We start from the raw sequence: 19,632 nt of genomic DNA on the forward strand, positions 1-19,632 counted from the left end.
TTTCACATTCTCTTCTGCTCACCGGCTGAGATATGGGAATTGGATTACTCCTTGCTTCCCATTACCACTTCCAGGTTCTCTCCCTATCTCCATGATTTAGTAACCTCTTCTCTTTTGAGTTTCAAGATACTCATATCTTCCACACAATCAATTTCCTGGTAGCTGATGTCTCTAGACACCCTGACCACTTCTTTTCCTTCCTCAATAAGTTCTGTACCTGGTTGACGATTTTTTTTTCTCTTCCCCGACTCCTGCCCTTTATATTAGGGGAATTCAACATACGTATTAACTCTCCCTGAAACATCTTGACCACTCAGCTCCTCAACCTACTCTGTTACTAGAGGACTTCAACATACACATTAGTAGTAGTCTCTCCATAACCGAGGATGACTGTCTTTGTGCGCTTTCATCTGTGATGTAGATGAGTGTGCACAAAAACACTTGTGCGTGAAGGAGATTTAAGTGGAAAAGTTGATGCACAGAGACAGTCCCACTCTCTCAGCGTTGGAAGCCTGGGTCCAGTGGCATGAAAAATCGTTACACCTGGAGACTTCCTCAGCTGCATTGGATGGCCGTGTTGTCCTTTGTGCTCCAACATGCCCAGAGCACTCCACAGTGCTTTGCTGTGTCGCCATCTCAGCCGTTGAACCTTCTTGTTGGTTTCTTCCATCTGTTCCGCCGAAGCAGTCTTCACATGCTGGGTGAGCAAAGCCCTGGTTCACCAGGGGTCGATGACCTGATGGCTACCCTCACAAGGTTTAGCCGGCCTGTCGAAGCAGTTCCCCGGGGTGTGGCTGCTGCTGCATGCTAGCAGCTACTGGGAGCCACAAGTGAGAGCTGGGTGTCAGGTGAGGGTCAGAGGCTGGAGAGCTTCCCAGGAGGGCACAACAAGCCCTCCATACCAAAGATATTACTCCTCCCTGAGCACCCCATACACCCCACATACACATTAGCTCTTTATCAAATAATCTAATCACTCAGTTGCTCAACCTTCTCACTTTCCGTGACCTATTCCTTCACTCCTGCCATACCCAAGATCATATTCCTTGATCTAGCAATTACCTACAAATGTACCATAAAGAACCCCAAATCTCCTTATATCGCCATAATCTGTTGACTTTTCACATCTTCCTCATACTTCTACTATAGCCTACTCTTTGTCCACACTGTGAGTTCTAATTCCTTGATTCCTCAATTCTTTCCCAGGCCATCTATTTTCTTCTTTCTAGGTTTTCAAGACACCATTCTCTTCCATTTCTCCTCTTACTTAGCTGACTTTTCCTGTTCAGTCATTTTTTTTTTTTGCTGGATCCTCATCCAGATTATTCTTTCTAATGGTAAGTATTTCCTAAGTTTCTGTCCTGGGCTTTCTTTTCTTCTCCCTCTAAACTATTTCAATTGGTCATATCTAACTTATTGCAGCACCATTTTGGAATTTTCTTGGGAAAGATATTGAGGTGGATTGTCATTTCCTTTTCCAGCTCATTTTATATACGAGGAAGCTACAGTAAATGGTTAAGTGGCTTACACACAACTAGTAAGAGTGAGGCTGAATTTGAACTCACAAAGATGAATTTTTCTGATTCCAGGCTCAGTACAATATCCATTGGGACTATCCACTGTGCCACCAAACTGCCCAGGGGCATATGGAATGTTCAGAGAGACTAGCACCTCTAGTGTGAAAGCTTGATGAGCTCTTTTTGGGGCTGCTCATCCACCGTTGGTGTCCTCTTTTCACCAAATTCTCAGTTCCTCTAAGAAGCTATAGTACATATAGTGGCCACATCCTGATAAAACTGACTCAATTGGGCTAAACCAGATTAAAGGTCACCATAGAACTCAATAGAACAATAGATTTCAAACCCATTGGTAAGTTAGGGCAATGTCTACCACATATATCTGAAGACTTCCCCCTGGCAGAATAGAGAGATGAGAACAATTTAATGGCCACAAAAGTGGCTGAAGTAGTCACTATCAATTGCTTAGAACTTCCTCAGAAATTGAATACACCAAGGTTATCCATTGCACCCCAAGCTATTTCCATTTGGCTTGACTTTTGGTTGCCAAAGGACTTCAATGACTGAAAGAGAGAGTTTGATGATTTTATGCAACTCTGCCTCACTTAAATATCTTTAGAATGGGACTTCTCTTTTCTGCCACCACTCTGATTCAGGCAATTATTGCCTCATGCCTAGAAATTTGAAATAGACTGCTAAGGCTTCTATCAGTCTCAAGTTCTCTTCACTCCAATCCTTCCTCAATTCTGCTACAAAAGTGATTTTCCTGAAGCACAAGTCATGTCACAGTAATCCTCATGAAATTCTGTTGGCTCCTTATCACCTCAAATACAAAATACTCTGTCATTTGGAGCCTTTCACAATCTAGTCTCCTCCTGCCTGTCCAGGCTTCTTACACCATATTCCCTAGCATGTACTCTTTGATCCAGTGATACTGGCCTTCTTGAAGTTTCACTAACAAGACACTATCTTTTAGCTCCAGGCATTTTCTCTGGTTGTTCTCCAGCCCTAAAATGTTCTCTTTCTCTCTCTCCTCTCCTCATCTCTGACCACTGGCTTACCTGACTTCCTATAAATCCCAATTAAAATCTCATCTTTTACAAGATTCTTTTCCCAACCCCAAGCCCTAAACATGGCTACTGTTCTATATGCAGTTAATATTCCCTTTATACACTTTCTTATGTTGCTTTTGAGAACTGAGAACAAAAAATCCAACCAATTTAAGTATTTAGCAACACAAGATATAGCCTCAGCAAAATAAAACAATAACAAATTCTTCTCAATCCCAAAACATTTTTTTCTTTTCATAGCAAGTGTGTCTAAAATGATAGATCCAAGTCCTAAAGCTTATGATTTATTCATATTTGTTTTATCTTACCACTTAACTCTGGTGCCTGTCCTCATTTTATTATTTCCAATTTATCCTGTATGCAACTTATTTGAACAAAGTTGTTTGTTGTCTCCCCATTAGATTGTGAACTTCTTGAGGGCAATGGTTGTCTTTTGCCTTTTTTTTTTATCCCCATGCATGAGTGCGGTGTTTGGCATAAAGTAGATATTTAATGAATGTCGATAAGACTGACTCAGTGATGATCAATATTTCCTTAAGTGGTGCTACAGGCAGACTCTACTTAGGTTATCCTGTCTTTTTCTTTGCTGAAGATGCCCTCTGAAGGGTCTGAAGCACTAGCAGAATGTTCCCCTCAATCTTATACTTACTTTTTTTCATTTGATGGTTTGAGGAAATGATCTCCCTGAAAGCCAAAGAAGACTTTACAGTAGGGAAAGGGAGAGTTGACTCAAACCACATGGGAGAATTTGGGGTTAGGGTTTGAGAGTGTGTGATATTGTCCAAAGAATCTTTCTATATGTTTATCTCTGGGTAAAAAATAGGTGTTGGCAATTGAGTCCCTGGAGAAGTTTGAGTATAATCATATCCTGGAACAAAAGGTATGGTTTGGTTATCTAAGGTTTGATGATCTTGAGATGAACAAGTGGTAGCCAGGGGACTGGGGAAATATAAGATGGGAAAAGACTGAGGGGAAGAAAGGGTAAGATTAAAAATTAATATCCAAATACTCCAGGTATTATATTTTATAAGATTTATTAATAATCACTTGAAGTAGAGGACAGAAAAAAACAACAACCTTGAGTAAAGAGAGGCTTTCCCAGAGAAGAGAAAGAAAGGGTGGGGAAAACATCCAACTGTATACAAATGTGATCACACCACATGGTAGAAAGAGGAAAGGAATTCTGGGGAAAGTAGTCCTGGGGTACAACATTCTAACTACACAAAAGATAGCCTTTTAGGCTAAGACAAGTTGAAAACAGAGATTGTAAACTTTTAGCTTCTTCTTTCTGATATTATTTTAAAATTAAAATTTTTTTTGTTTCTTACATTAAAATCTCCAGGTGTCTCCCTCCCTTCCTCCCTTCCCTACACTAGAGAAGGCATCATTTGGCCAAATATATATATATATATATATATATATATATATATATATATATATATATATATATATATATAAACTATGTCTTGCTTGTTTCTATTTCTCTGGAAGCGGGCATACACAAATTATTCTTCAAACAATCTATATGTTGCTGTATATAATGTCCTCTTTATTCTGCTTGTTTTGCTCTTCTACATTTCATGTAGTACTTTCTGTGTTTTTAAAAGTTAACCTCCTCATCATTTCTTAAGGTGCAGTAGTATTCCATAACAGCCATATGCCACAACTTGCTTAGCCATTCCCCAATTGAGGGGCATTTCCTCAATTTCCAGTTCGTTGCTACTACAAAGGGAGCTGCTATAAATGTTTTTCGAACATAATTCCTTTTCTTTTTACCTAATCACCAGTGGATCAAAGCATATACAGAGTTGTATAATTCGTTGGACATAATTCCAGATTGTTCTTCAAAATGATTTTATTTGTTCACTGTTCCAGCAACAGTATATTACTCTCTCCATTTTCCCATATCCCATTGACATTTGTCATTTTACCCTTTTATCATTTTAGCTAATCTGATAGATGTGAGATGATATAGCAGAACTGTTTTGATTTGTATTTGGTTTTTGGTTCCTGATCGCTGTTCTATTGTCATTATTTTTCTTTGGCCCCTAGTGCCATTGCAACTTTCTGACTGGTTTATAATTTAGGAAAAAGCCCTGTGACTTCTGATTTTGTGTCTTGGTTATAGTTTTGGGCTATGACAGCTTTTTCCACTTTTTCTTTTGTTGAGATTTGGCAAGGGTTGTACTGATATATGTTTAACAAGTGGTTCTCTGAGGGAAAATTTTATTCATGATGCTATTTTAATTTTAATTTAAAAAAATTTTTTTAAATTTTTAAATTTTAAATATTTAAATTTAATTTTAATATTATTTACCTTTCCCACTTTCTTTTGTCTAAAAAATTAATAAAGTAGTAACTCAAACCCTGATTTTTAACTTTACCAGTTTCTAATATAAATGCTTCTATAGGAAATTTTAAAATGGCCTTTAAGTGAGTCGAATAAGGCAACTCCAAAATACTGCTGAATTTTGCCCTATCTATTATTCTGCTTGGTTTCTTCCCACTTCTCTAGGCTCCCCCCCTCCGCCCCTTGCAATACTTGAAAGTGAGATCTGGTTTATTACTATTATTAGAAATGAAATATTATTCCAGTTCCTCCAGTAATTGTGACAGACCTGAGACCAAGTGGTAGGATGTCTTAGGAAATATCTGTTTGCCTAGACCTTGTTGATTAGGCAGCAGGTGGTTAATGATCTTAAGCCCATTTTTATCTCTTATCCTCAGAATGGGGTAGGCTAACTCTCTTTTGGAGCATATTATATAGATATTATCAAGAAGGGTTGGCTCCTTAGATTTGATTAACTGTTTATTTGTTTATTTCCACATTCGAGTGTAGACATTTTTGACCTGAGTTCATTCTCAGGTGGGAATGTAAAGAGCTATCCCTGTATATACTTGCTAAGTATCTGTATTTCATAAAAGCATTTTTAGAAAAAAAAGTATCTCTCTGGTTTATTTTCTCTAGATTGTAAACTTATATCTGAGGCCAACATATACCTGGCCATGTCTTCTTATTCTAAGCTTTTTGACTTATTGGCCCAAACTTACTGGGTGGTGATATGAACATTAGGGAGTGCGTATATGAAAAATCCTTTAAGTTCCCAGAAGTTGTGTGTCAGGATGAATGTGTGTGTGTGTGTGTGTGTGTGTGTGTGTGTGTGAAAACCTACCATGCTATTTAAAGTTTAAAAAAAAATAAAATAAATCATTTGATTTGAATCTTTTTTCCTTTTCCTTAATTGTTAAGTGGTTTTGGTGGATTTCTCTGTGACTTTTTTTAGGCCCTTTCTTACTAGGGAATATATAGCCCTTGATTTAAGATGAGTATTAAATAGCCAGGTTGTGTTAGAAATATGGATTACTGCACCTTATTTGTCCCTTTTGGTTTCCTAAAGCTGGAGCCTTTATGGATCAGCTTCAGGAATGTTAATTGCTTATGTCCATGAAGGAATTTACAAATGGTTGCCTTTCAACCTCAGCTTACCCATTGAGGATAATGACAGTTGGTGCTGAAGAAAAGAGGGAAAGGTGAATTATATTTTTCACTCAACATAGTAATGCTCTTGAAGCTCGATAAAATGTTTCTTTAACAAACCATGAACTCCCTCTCCTCCTGAGCCACAGTATCCTGCCTACATTAAGAGGAGGCAAAGAGCCCCATTATCCTAATCCATGGTACCATCATATCTCTAGGAAACACATGTGAATGATTGCTTTTCAATATTGATTTTGATGCCAGGTGTATAAATCGTCCACTTGACAAGCAAGCTAGCAAGAAAAAACCCAGGGAAATCGTGCTTTTCTCAACTTTGTTGCCTTAATTGTTTAAGTTCTGTCCCTTCAGCCACAGCTGGCTTTGATATATGAACAGGAACCCTCCTCTGGCTTTTAGAACATAAAAAAGTGATTTGTGTTAGCTCATCTTTGCAATAAAGGCAGAAGGCTGATAACTGGAGGCTAATGTAACCTTTTCTTTCTTTCTTTCTTTCTTTCTTTCTTTCTTTCTTTCTTTCTTTCTTTCTTTCTTTCTTTCTTTCTTTCTTTCTTTCTTTCTTTCTTTCTTTCTCTCTTTCTCTCTTTCTCTCTTTCTCTCTTTCTCTCTTTCTCTCTTTCTCTCTTTCTCTCTTTCTCTCTTTCTCTCTTTCTCTCTTTCTCTCTTTTTTCTACTTGTTTTTAATCAGGTCCGATTATATGCAAGACCTGACGCAGTCAGAAGAGGATCTGGGGATTATGCTCTCCATATAACAAAGAGATTGATAGAATTTTATGAAGACTACTTCAAAGTGCCCTACTCACTACCAAAACTAGGTAAGACTTTTCTTCAGTTGTTCAACATGCAAGACGTATTTAAAAGTTGAATCTGTACTTTGGGGGTTGTTTTAAAAAAATTTTTAATGACATTTACAAACAACAAATATAATCTATATCAAAAGTGCAGAAAATGAGAATTTCAAATGAAACTATGAATCAGCTATATGTGCAACTCATTTGAAAATGCATATCTCTCTCTTCTATGTGTGTATATATATATATGTGGCATGGGACATTGTACCCACAAATTATAGAAATGTTCAGCAGGAGAATCCCTTTGCTTCCTTTCATTCTTGTGACTACTAACCCTAAAGCATCAAAGAACTCCTGATAAGATTCTGTGACATCAAAGGGAAAGTCCCTTTAGAGTATTATCCTCCTTGGATTGTCCCCTAGGTTTTGAGATTGAGATGGATACAGAGATACGCCTCCAGACTAGGCTTCATAGTATCTAAAATATCTATTTGTCCCCTAAACTCTGAGGCTCACCCCTATGTCTGAATTTTTCTGAATTATTTTTTCCTAATTTTTTTTCCTAATGTGAATTGTATTGATATTGTTTATGCATAATCTTTATGTACTTTGTTATCTATTTTTTATTTCCCTTGACCCTATCTATCCCTTACTTTGTGAAGAATTCTTCCTCTATCCATAGTTATGAAATGTATCTCTCTGCTTATCTAATTTGTCTGTGATATGAACCTTTATGTAGGTCACAAATCCTTTGAGGCTCATTTTGTGGTAAACAGTAATTTGCCAGTCCAAATCTAAGTTGCATTAGAAAACTTCTCAATTTTCTTTGCAATTTTTCTAATTTTTAGACCAGTATATTATATTATAGATTTATTGAGTATAGTACTATGCCACTATGTTCATTTACTTCTGTGTCTTATATCAGTTCCACTGATCAACATGTCAAAAAGGAAAGAGATCAAGGACAAAAAGGAAAAAAGAAGAGGGAAAATAAGCATAATTTCAAAAGTATATGAAAATATGTGTAATGTGCCATATTTGTAGACCTCCCAAGTCTGCAAAAATGTGGAGTGGATGTGTCTTCTCACATCTTTTCTTTGGAGCCATTCTTGTTCTTTGTGATTTTCCAAATATTCATGTTTTTTAGTGGTTGTTCTTTCCACTTACATCGTTTTTCCACTGAATTTTATTATTGTTTTCTAATTATGTAAAATGACTTTGTTAGGTTGATTTGGCATTGAAGACATAAACTAAGTTAAAAGTTTTATATTATTATTATGGCCTGTCTATTAGCAATTAATGTTTCTCTCCAATTATCCAAGTTCATCATTCTTTTGCTTTGTGGTTATTTTGTTTTTGTTTTGTAAATATAAGTGTTGTATGTATCTTGGTTATTCTTACTTGTATTCCCAACCTCAATTCCTTGTTTGACATGTGTGCTAGGATTTAACCTTGCATCAGATTCTTGTTCTGGGTTGTCAGGCACTGTTTGGTCATTCTCTGCTTTTCTGATGTTTTTACCACTTGCTTTCCTCCACCCCCATCTTCTCAGAAAACTGTGCTAGAGGACTAGTAGTCTTCTGAATGCTGAGTTCCTTTGTGGAGGGCTCTTGGTTAGAGCATAATGAAGGCTTCAGGTATCCCTGAAATATCCCTGCTTAGAGTGCTATCAATTCAAAGTCAAGCTGTCAGCAAGAATCTATCAAGTACTTACTATATGGTAGGCACTGGGCTAAGTGCTAGGTATATATAAAGAAAGCAAAACAAACAAATCATACTTAGTCTCAACAAGGGGCTCATGATCTAATGATCTCTTCCTGCATGTCTCTGGTCAGGCTATTGGTCCATTTTCCTGGCCTCACAATGACTTCCCTGGTGGAACTCTTCTTAATTTCTATAGGCTTTCCTTTATTGTAATCTTGATCTGAAAAGGAATGTATTCATTTCTCTATCATTATTAAATGTGGCGTACTTTGTATTTTGGCTGCATTATATGTGAGAGATCTGACTTCTCTGACCAATCACATTGCCATCTTAAATGAGGAGTTTTGGAGTGTGTTTTGCAGAATAAATGGTTGGTTGGCTGTTGTCCTTCATACCAGCAGGACCAAAATGACATCACTGGTGATGCCTTTTGACTCAGAGTTGTCCAAGGTTAGCCTCACTCTTTCTTCCAGGGTCATTGAATTCCAGTGGCAAAATAAAAGTCAAAGTAACTGGTAATGGCTCAGGATCACGTGGATGCCTTTGGCTTCTTTGATGTCTAACCAAGCTCTAATTACTCCACAGAACCTCCTTCCACTGCCTTCATGGCTTTTGGATCAAATTGTTCTCATCTCTCCCTTCTGCCAGGGAAGTCTTCACATGCCTGGGAGAGATACTTCCCTATGCCCAACTTACTGATGGGTTTGCGGCCAGTCTGTTACCCTCAGCCTTGGTTTAGCCTTAGGTTAGTCTCAGGTTACCAGGGGCGTGTGTGACTGTTGTGCATACTACAAGGCTTCTTGGAATCACGGTTGAGAGCTGGGTAGCAGGTGGATGCCACAGGAGGCAAGCAGCCCTGAAAAGGGCTTAGCAAGCCCTCATGCCAGATTCTAGTCTTCCCTGAATACTCTATATACCTCACAATGTTGTTGTTTAGTTGTGTCCAATGCTTTGTGATCCCTTTGGGTTTTTTTTCTTCTCCAGCTCATTTTACAAATCAGGAAACTGAGGCAAACAGGATTAAGTGCCACCTAGCTGCTTTGCAGACTAGATAAGAAATATATATACACATGTACATATACATGTTTATTTATGAATATATATATTCTCATATTCTACCACATATATTACATTATATATGTATAAATACACACATATATGTGTATATCTATATCTATATCTATATCTATATCTATATCTTAGATCTATGATTCCATTGGTTTGGGGACTCCCAATGAAGATCTCCTTCTCCAACTGGAACTCAGGGTCTTCCAGAATTTGTTGCCTTAGAATTGCTGGGAAGGGTACTGGAGTTAGACAGCTTGCCCAGGTTCACGTATGTTGTCGTGTTTCAGAGGCAGAACTCAAATACAGGATGTCCTGATTTCCCAGCAAATTCTTTATGTGTGAGCTATATGTCAATGTCTCTCTATCCCTTTAGTGTGTCAGTATAACACAAAGAAGACAATGACATGGAGCAGAAAGATTATTGGGTTGTGAGTCACAGGACTCAGATACAAATCCTAGATCTTCCCTACTTATGAGATCTTATGCTTTAGTTCCTCCATCTGTAAAATTGAGGAGATTAGCCCGGAACATTTCTGAGGTCCTTTCCCAGATAAATTGGTAATCCAATCATCAGGGGCTGTTTTCAGATACCTAGAACTGAAAATTTCACTTCCTCCAAAGTGATGAAGGAAATTATCTTGATTTGTTAGAGCTCTGCCTTCTCCATAGAAATAAGAAAGGCATCCGTCTATGTGGGTGTGGGATCCCCAAAGAGAAAAGTCTCCTTGATTAGTTTCTGCTTTCCTGCTGCTCAGCATGTTGGCCCCTCAATTTCCTTAACAATCCCTCGGGCTGTTTTTGTTCAGTCATGTATATTTTGATTGCTCAGCTACAGAAGGAATCAGAATTTCTTAAAAATGTGAGAAAATGGAAACTTTGCAATATTTAAGGAGATTATATTTGCTACCTTGAATCTTTGAGTCCCTTAATGGGACTTAATAAACCAAGTTATTTTAATGTTAACCGAATGTGTTTCTGCTTTTGACTGCAGATATTCCTTTCTACCTCTTGTACATCCTGAAGTTAATTTTCTCTCCACTTCTATTCCACTCTGGAATATGGCAGCAATAGCTTCCCCTCCCTCTTTTCCCTATTACTCCTCTAATTCCCCAAAGCATGTTTGATCAAGAAGAAGAAAGAAAACATATTGCTCCCCAGTTAGAATAAAGTACTGACTTGATCAGAAATTTTAGGAATTGGAAACCCATTTTTTTTCTCCCTGGTGTATCGGATCTGTTTCATTAAAGTACAGCCTGCTGGGTAGCTTTAATAGTCTTACAATGAACAGTTCACAAACTAGATAAAATAATTGATACTTTTATAACTGTGTTACATGCTTTTTAAATTAAAGACAGAGTAGGATTCTGGGTCTTTTGGAAAGATGAATCATTGACATTGATTGATAAAAGGTTAGCCGAAATCAGGCATCTGTTTTTGGCTTAAAAACAATCCCAGTAGCTCAAATACACTTTACTCTTAAAGTTTGGGTCATTGGCATCACCCCTGCCCTGCATACACCTGGGGCAGCAATACCTGGCCTCAATTCCTTGCATGGGAAGTGAGACTGTTCTTTACCCCAGGAAAAACTGACTGGAAATTTCCCAGCATGACCCACAAATGCATGACTCTTGAATGCTGCTGTTGCAAGTTCAGTGCTCACTAGGGCCAAGGGAGTAAAAGGCAATAAAATGTAGGTCTCTCCTCTGTCCCCTTCAGACTAATCGTTAGTATTAAAACCCAGTCCCTAACTTCAAGGGGTTCCATGTAACTGCCAATTTGTAGCCAGAAAGCATTTCTTTGTTTCACTCACAATTGAACCATGCATCCTTTCATCTGAAAAGCTTTGTTCACTGTTACTCTTTAAAACCACCTTATAGTCTATATAACTGACTGATTCATCTTTCTGTAGCATCTAAGGAAGCTAATTTCTCTGTCTTACTTATCACCTTTCTCCTGAGACGTTGATGTCTATGTACTAATGTGTTAGCGACGTGTGCTTTTTAAACACCTCCTGCACCCTAAGCCCTAAGAGAAATCATTTATATGCCATGCTATAAAGGTTTGGCTAATATTCACTATGAAGTGTGTTTCAGTAAAGTAATTGCTACAGATGCCAAACCAGTCTGATCTTAAGTATGTGCAGATTCCCATCAAGTTGTTAAATCAGCTTGGCTTACTAGCATATGCTATATGAATCTTTTAAAACATCTTTGAATGAGAAAAGTAATTTTTATTGGTGTATGACATATAAACTGTTTCTAGTTCATTCAGCAACTAGCATAATGCCTTAAAGAAAGCAGGCTCTTGATAATGTTAAATGGAAGAATATCCATGCCAGAAATAATTATTCCATTCATTCATTTATTCATAATATTATGGGATCAGAAAATGAACAGCTGGAAAAGATCTTTGAGTCCATTTAACTGAACTTCTGGTCAAGTCATGAATATGGGTTATAATATTTCTGACAAGTGGCCATTTGGACTTTGCTTGAAAAACTTAAGTGGCTTAGGATGCATTGTGCCCTGAGGGAATAATGTTGATTAAAAAATATGTTTACTTATTTGATTAAATATTTCTCAATTATGTGCAAATATTTAACAATTATTTTTTAAAGTTTGAGTTCTAAATTTTCTCTCTACCTTCTGCCCCTCTCCTCTCTTTGAGAAGTTTGATTTTGATTATATATGTATGATTATGCAAAACATGTCATCCATATGAACCTTGTTGCTAAAGAAAACCCAAAGAAAATAAAACAAAAATAAAGTTTAAGAAGGAATGCTTCAGTCTACACAAAAATTCATCCATTCTCTCTCTGAAGGTACATAGCAGTTTACATCATGGATTCTGTCTTGATCTGTATACCTAAGTCTTTCACAGTTATGTTATTCTGTACAACTTTCTTGTTTCTGCTCTCTTCATTTTACATGAGTTCATATAAGTCTTCCCAGGTTTATCTAAACCTTTTCTGCTTGTCATTTTTATAGCACAATATTATTCATCACAACCATATACCACAACTTATTTAGGGATCCCCCAATTGAAGAACATCCCCTCAATTCCCAATTCTTTGCCACTACTAGCTATAAATATTTTATACTTGTATGTTATTTTCCATTTTCTTTGATCTCTTTGGGTTACTAACCTAGTATTAGTATTACCGGGTTAAAGGATATGTTTATTTTTACAGCCTGTTGGGCACAATTCAAAATTATTATCCACAACATCAGCAGTGTAGTGGTGTCTCAGTTTTACCATATCCCCGCCAGCATTTGTCATTTTCCTTTACTGTCAAGTTAGCTAATCTTAAAGGTATAAGGCAGTACTTCACAGTTGCTTTTATTTGCATTTCACTAATTAGTAGTGAGTTAGAACATTATTTTTTGAACCCTTACCTTCCATCTTAGAATCAAAACTGTGTATTGGCTCCAAGGCAGAAGAGTAGTAAGGGCTAGGCAATGGGAGTCAAGTGACTGGCCCAGGGTCACATAGCTGAGGCCAAATTTGAACCTAGGATCTCCCATCTCTAGACCTGGCTCTCAATCCACTGAGACACTCAGCTACCCCCAAGATAGAACATTTTTAAATGTGACTATTTATGGCTGTAATTTCTTCTACTGAAAATTACCTGTTCATATCCTTTTATCTTCTGGGGAGTAACTCTTTATTTTTATATTTGGTTCAGTTCCCTATTTTTTTTTTTGAGAAATAAAGCCTGTTTTCCTTTTAATTTTGGCTGCATTGTTTCTTTAAAAGTATTTTTAAATATTTCATGTAATCAAAATTATCTCTTTTTCTTCATTTAATCCCCTGCTTTTTATTTGGTCACAAACTCTTCCCTTATCTTTAGATTCAACAAGGACATTTTTCCACGTTCCCCCAAATTTACTTATGATATTACCCTAGTTTCCATCAAACTGATTTCTATATTTCCTAGCAATTTTTGTCAGATGTTTAGTTCTTACCCCCAAAGCTTGTATCTTTGGGTTTATCAAATACTGAATCACTATAGTTTTTTATTATTGTATATTGAATACTCTATCTATTCCACAGATCTACCACCCTATTACTTAGCTCTTGAAAGCTGTACAAGATTGTTTTCATGATTATCTCCTTATAATATAGTTTGAAATCTGGAGCTGGTGGTTTGCTTTCCTTCAGATTTTTTCATTGAATCCTTTGATATTCTTAACATTTGTTCTTCCAGATGGATTTTGTTACTATTTTATATAGCTCCATAAAATAATTCTTTGATAGTTTGATTGTTCTGGCTCTGAATAAGTAAATTAACTTAGTATAAGTAAATTAACTTAGTCAGGATTGTCATTTTCATTATATCAGTTTGGCCTACCCATGAGCAACTACAATTTTTCCAATTGTGTACAGGTAATTCTTGGGTTTGTCTCAGCAGGTAGATTCCCATGCATTTTATATTGTCTAGAGATATTTGAAATGGAATTTGTCTTTTTATCTCTTGCTGTTGAGTTTTACTGGTAGTATATAGAAATACTGATGATTTACCCTGATTTATTTTGTATCCAGACACTTTGCTGAAGTTGCTAATGTTTCACTAGTTTTTGATTGATTCTTTAGGGTTCTCTAAGTATACCTTTATATCCTCTGCAAAGAATGATAGTTTTAATTTCTCATTGCCTTTTTAATTCATTCAATTTCCTTTTTTGTCTTATTCTTAAAAACAACATTTCTGAATTGAAAAGTGGTGACAATAGATATCTTTGGTTCATTCCTTACTGGGAAGGGAAGTTTATCCCTATTATAGACAAATCTCCCTCTTTGCTTTATATAGATATTCCTTATCATTTTAAGAAAGACTCCACTGATTTCTAGGATTCTAGGGGTATTAATAGAAATGGCTGTATTTTGTCAAAGACTTTTTTCTGCATATGTTGACATAGTTATATTATATTTATTGTTAATGATATGTTCATTTATATGATAGGTTTCCCAATGCTGAATTGCTAGGTTTAAATCTCACCTGGCCATGGTGTATAATATTTGCTACATATTGCTATATTCTACTTGCTAATATTTTATTTGACAGTTTAGCATCAACATTCATTAAGGAAATTGGTCTATAATTTTATTTCTCTGTTTTTGCTTTCCCTGGTTTAGATACCAAAACTGCATTGGTTTCATAAAAGAAATTTGGTAAGATTCTTTCTGAACCTGTTTTTTCCCCCAAATTGTTTATATAGTATTGGGATTAATGTTCCTTAAATGTTTGGTAGAAGTTAATTGTGAATGTATCTAGTCCTAGGGATTTTTTCTAAGGGAGCTCACTGATAACTTGTTCAATTTATTTTTCTAAGATCAGGCTACTTAAGTATTATTCTTTTTCCTCTTCTATTAATCTGGGCAATTTTTATTTTTAAAAAATATCTCTAAGGCCCTTTCTAGTTTTAACGCTATCCTCATAATTTCTTCCAATCTTTTCTGAGCTAAGAAATCTAGTTTTAAAAAACAGTTTTCCACATATCACAGTTTCAGGTTCTTTTACCATTTAAGTCAGTCATTTCTTTGACTAGGATAGTTTGTCAATGTTCATGCTAAAAGATGGGAAGTGAATATGATACTGTTGATGTAGTTGGATCAGAACTGCCTATAGAAGGATCTTCATGATTCTCTGAAACATGCTTTATCTTAAGGCAGTCTAGGATAACATTTGCCTTTTTGGCTTCCATAACACTTTTGATTCTTATTGAGTCCACTAGAATTGAGGATTTTTCCTCACATGAATGCTTTCTTTTAAAACCATGTTTTTCTCATTCTGTAATTAGGTAGTTTCTCTTTTTTTTAATCCAAGTAGAGGAAGTGAAATCTGATAAGGATAAATATAATCTTAATCTTAATCACTTCTACCAAATCCTACTCCTGTGCCTCGTTATAGCATGGAGGTGCCATTAGGCTCTTGAAAGCTGTACGAGTGCCACGCATGTCAGACTTTTATTAAGTAGACTTGAAAGAACAGATAACCTGTTTTCCCAGGACTAGCATCACTAAGTTTGGAGGGGCTTGTCAGTAGGCTGATTATTTAGTGATGAATTATTCAACCTTGGCAATCCTTTGGTCACATAAAAATATAAAAATGCCTTGTTCTATTTGTATGCTGAAAACAGCGATCTGGTGGAACAAATGGTGAAGGGAACTCAGAAAACTAGCAATTTTAGACTAAAATTTTGAGTCCTGTTTGTACTCTAAATGTGTCATTCCTGACTAGTGAACAAAGTCTTGGAGAAGCAGAATTAAGCCTCTTGATATTCTCTCAACAAATGCAACTAGAGGACAACTAAACACTGAAGCTCTAGAAGAAAATAAACTATCAGAAGAAGTTGTTTTATCACATGTTCAAATAAACAAGAAATATTTCATGAGACATTTGTAAGAATTTGCAAGATCACCACAAAGATAATTGCATCTTATGGCAGCCCAAGGCAATGCTGGTTTTAAAGTATGAAGTCATTTGTCATACATTATGGAGGAAGCTTTTAGAAGATTATAATAATATCATCGCCTCAACTGGTGGGAAATACTTGAAAGAAAAACAAATTCATGAAAAATAAAATCATTCCTGGGTTATTTTAGAGTGAAACTGTAAGGACAACATACAGATGAAAAATGGAATAGCTGTGTAAATTTTTTTTTGTAATAAACTTTTTTCCACATAAATTAAGTGGAGCTATTACATTTGGACTTAAAATATTCTAGTTCTTGATGTTATACACGGAAGTAGGAATGCTACTTAAAAGCAAGATGAGTAAAGCACCCTGACAAGATCAAGCACATGTAGAGCAAGTTAATGCTGCAGACAAGAGAATTTTGAGGGCTTTGAGCATAAGAGTATCGTAAGACAAGAGGAAGATACAAATAACATGGAAAAAATGACCTAGATTGTTAATAACTTCATCCCCTCAAAATACATTAATTGTATCAAGAGAGTCTTGACTTGGGTTTATGATTGGAAATTTCCTCTTCCACAATTCTGTGACCTCTGGGGGAAATATCTTTATGTTGGCAAAAGCTAGATAGGGAAGATTTAGGCTCTTCCTCCACCTTAATCCTCAAAGATGCACAACCCCAAACCACCCTTCTCCCCACATATAGCCACCCACCTTCTCATACCTTACCATAACCATCATCACTTACAACAATCAAGCACTTATAACTAGATCCAAATGCCTAGTTTCACAAGTTTAAAATAATATTGAGACTACTCTGCATATGCATTGAAGGTCCCTTGGTGAAAATATGAGAATGGCACAGGCAGGCTTTCATAAACTACTTCTTTAGCTGGACACATCTTTACATTCATAACATTTCCTTAAAGGTGTAAAAAAAAGAAGTTTTTAAAAACTAAGACTCATAGATTCCTCCAGGTGTCCATAGCCAGATTTCAGCATCTATGAACTTGAATGGCAAACAAATAGATCTTGAATTCCACAAACATTTATCTGGAATCCTTCAGTGATTAAAATTTCTAAAAAAATAATTAATAGTGCTCATTGGTGGTAAAACAGTCAATGACATAAAATACTAAGAACCTCTGCTTTAAAGCATACTATCTCATGGTGTTTATTGATTTAAGAAAAAAAAATCATCTGATTGGCTAGCTCAAAACATTGCTTTAATCTTTCTTACAAGAATGTCTCTAAGTTCTGTTTCAAAATCATACAAGATTCTTGGTGTGACATTTGAGATCACTTTGTATGAGAATTGATTCCTCCAGGATTTATGATAAACATAAGAAAAGTAATTTGCCAGTGTTATGGATGATGACATCATGTATAGTTTTCAAATGGAAGAAGACTTCTTGGTAGATGGTAATATCTTCTAGTGCTCCTGTTTGCAGATGATATTATGATTTCATCAAGTCCTAGAACTTGGTAGTCTCCTAAATGAAATCTTCAGTTTTCCAAAAACTTCTGGCTCAGACTATCCCAAATGCTAAAACCAGTTGGAGGAAGAATGTTTGTTTTCCAAACTCTGATGGGAAGTTGATGAATAGTTGAGAGACTTAGTCCATCAATACCCATGTCTTTGGGAGACTGGGCATGAATAATAAGTTGGGCTGAGAAATGAGCAGGAAGAAAAGAGGAATCTCACTTATCTTTTGGAAATTATACCTGATTTGGCTCCCAGCAAGTTCCCCCTGGAAATGAAGATCCATCTTTTTGCCAAATGTGTTCTTCCAACTTTAGCTGACTCCTGAGGCTTACAGAGTTCTAAATCCTTTTGTCCCTGTTTATTCTTCTGAGACTTTTCAGTGGCTGTAAATGATGGTATATTAAAGTCTTGAATTTCTAAAATTCAGTACCATTCAAAGGATTCTGAAGAGGCATATAGATGGTGTGTGAAGACCAAAACACATTACCAATTAAGACTTGGGCAAAAGAAGTGGCAGAATTGTATGGTTAGAAAAGAAATAGGAGGAAATAGGAGTATCCTGATGCATTGTAAGACAGTGACAAGAAGGATAGTTGAGAAAAAATTCCAGAAGTCTTGCCTACCTCTCCCATATCTTAAGAAATGATAGAGTACCTATTTACAATGGAAACTCAACCAGCAGTAGTATATAACTTTGGACTGATTAAATAATTTTGAATCTGAAACCCTCCATTCCTTGCCAACCTTAAATGAAAAGAGAAGTTACCTTCCTCTGGAGCCTCAGTATTGCATCAAGAGAGTCTTGCCTTGTGCCCATGATTAAAAACTTCCTCTTAATTTTGTGACCTGTGGGAGAAATATCCATATACTGGCAAAATCTAGTTGGGGAAGATTTAGGTTCTTCCTCTACAATAATCCTCAACAAAATTGTATCAGTTATCAGCTAAAATTGTATCCAGCTCCCACATTTTTCCTGTATATGTATATACAGCTCTTGCTATAATAACTATATATAACTATAATACTATCAGGAAAAATGCAGGAGCTGGAAACAAATCATAACATACTTTTCTTTAAAATAGAAGGACTAACATGGTGCAATGGAGGGATAACTGATTCATTGCCCATTATTCCATTGGCATCTATTCAACATCAAGATAACTGGAGGGAGGTCTGAAGTATATAGGATGCTTAGGTTTTTACTAGAGGTTATAGATGGAGTTGGGCAAAATGGTCAGGCATGGATGGGTTGTGATCTTTGTTATCAGAAGGAATTGTCATTTCATTTAAATCACAGATCTATATAAATATCAGTATATTATATATCATAATATCCAATAAATATCAATATCCAACTTCGTCCTATTGATATATTTTTGTAGTTAAGAGTCTGCTATCTGATATATCTTCTAATCTTCCAGTTTCATGAAATCTCTGATATAAACAACTAGTCAATGCCTTCATTCAGGGGTGGTTGGTGGTGCAGTAGATAGAAGGCTGGACCTAGAGTTAGGGAGACTCAACTTTCTGAATTCAAATTTGGCTTCAGTCACATATTAGCTGTGACCCCAGGCAAGTCACTTAATCCTGTTTTCCTCAGTTTACCATCTATAAAATGAAGTAGAGAAGGAAAGTCACTCTATATCTTTGCCAATAAAACCCTAAATGGGATCCCAAAGAATAAGTAATGATTGAAAACAACACACCTTCATTCAAATAATGAATAAAATATTGACTTGACCCAGGACCCAGTTTTATTATATTCAGCTCTATTCCCTACCCAGTGGCACCAATGTATTAAGCATGACTTTTTGGGTCTAGGCACTCAACAAGTTGGGGTCCTGCCTAACTTCAATAGAGCCCACATGTACATACTATATTTAAGGATATAGTAAGAGATTTCATTTAATGTGCAGCTTAAATTAACTTGTACTTTGTCCACTTCATTTCCCAGTCTAGTAACCCTGTCAGAAAAGCAAGCAAGGTTAATCTGGTATGACTTGTTTTTTAATTAACCCATGTTGGCTCTTACCAATAACCCCTTGCCTTTTAAATAAGCAAATTACTTTATAAATGAATACAAA

At 36.1% G+C, this 19,632-nt stretch overlaps 1 protein-coding gene across 1 annotated transcript in view; it reads left to right on the forward strand.

Annotated features, from left to right (window-relative positions):
• Positions 1-19,632, forward strand: part of TRHDE (thyrotropin releasing hormone degrading enzyme) — a 463,529-nt gene that overhangs the window by 111,914 nt on the left and 331,983 nt on the right. Inside the window, exon 3 of the mRNA XM_001370518.5 lies at positions 6,772-6,898. Within this exon, the coding sequence (XP_001370555.4) occupies positions 6,772-6,898 (127 nt within the window). The remainder of the gene's footprint in view (positions 1-6,771; positions 6,899-19,632) is intronic.

Source organism: Monodelphis domestica, chromosome 5, assembly GCF_027887165.1.
Source record: "Monodelphis domestica isolate mMonDom1 chromosome 5, mMonDom1.pri, whole genome shotgun sequence".
NCBI classification, from domain to species: domain Eukaryota; kingdom Metazoa; phylum Chordata; class Mammalia; order Didelphimorphia; family Didelphidae; genus Monodelphis; species Monodelphis domestica.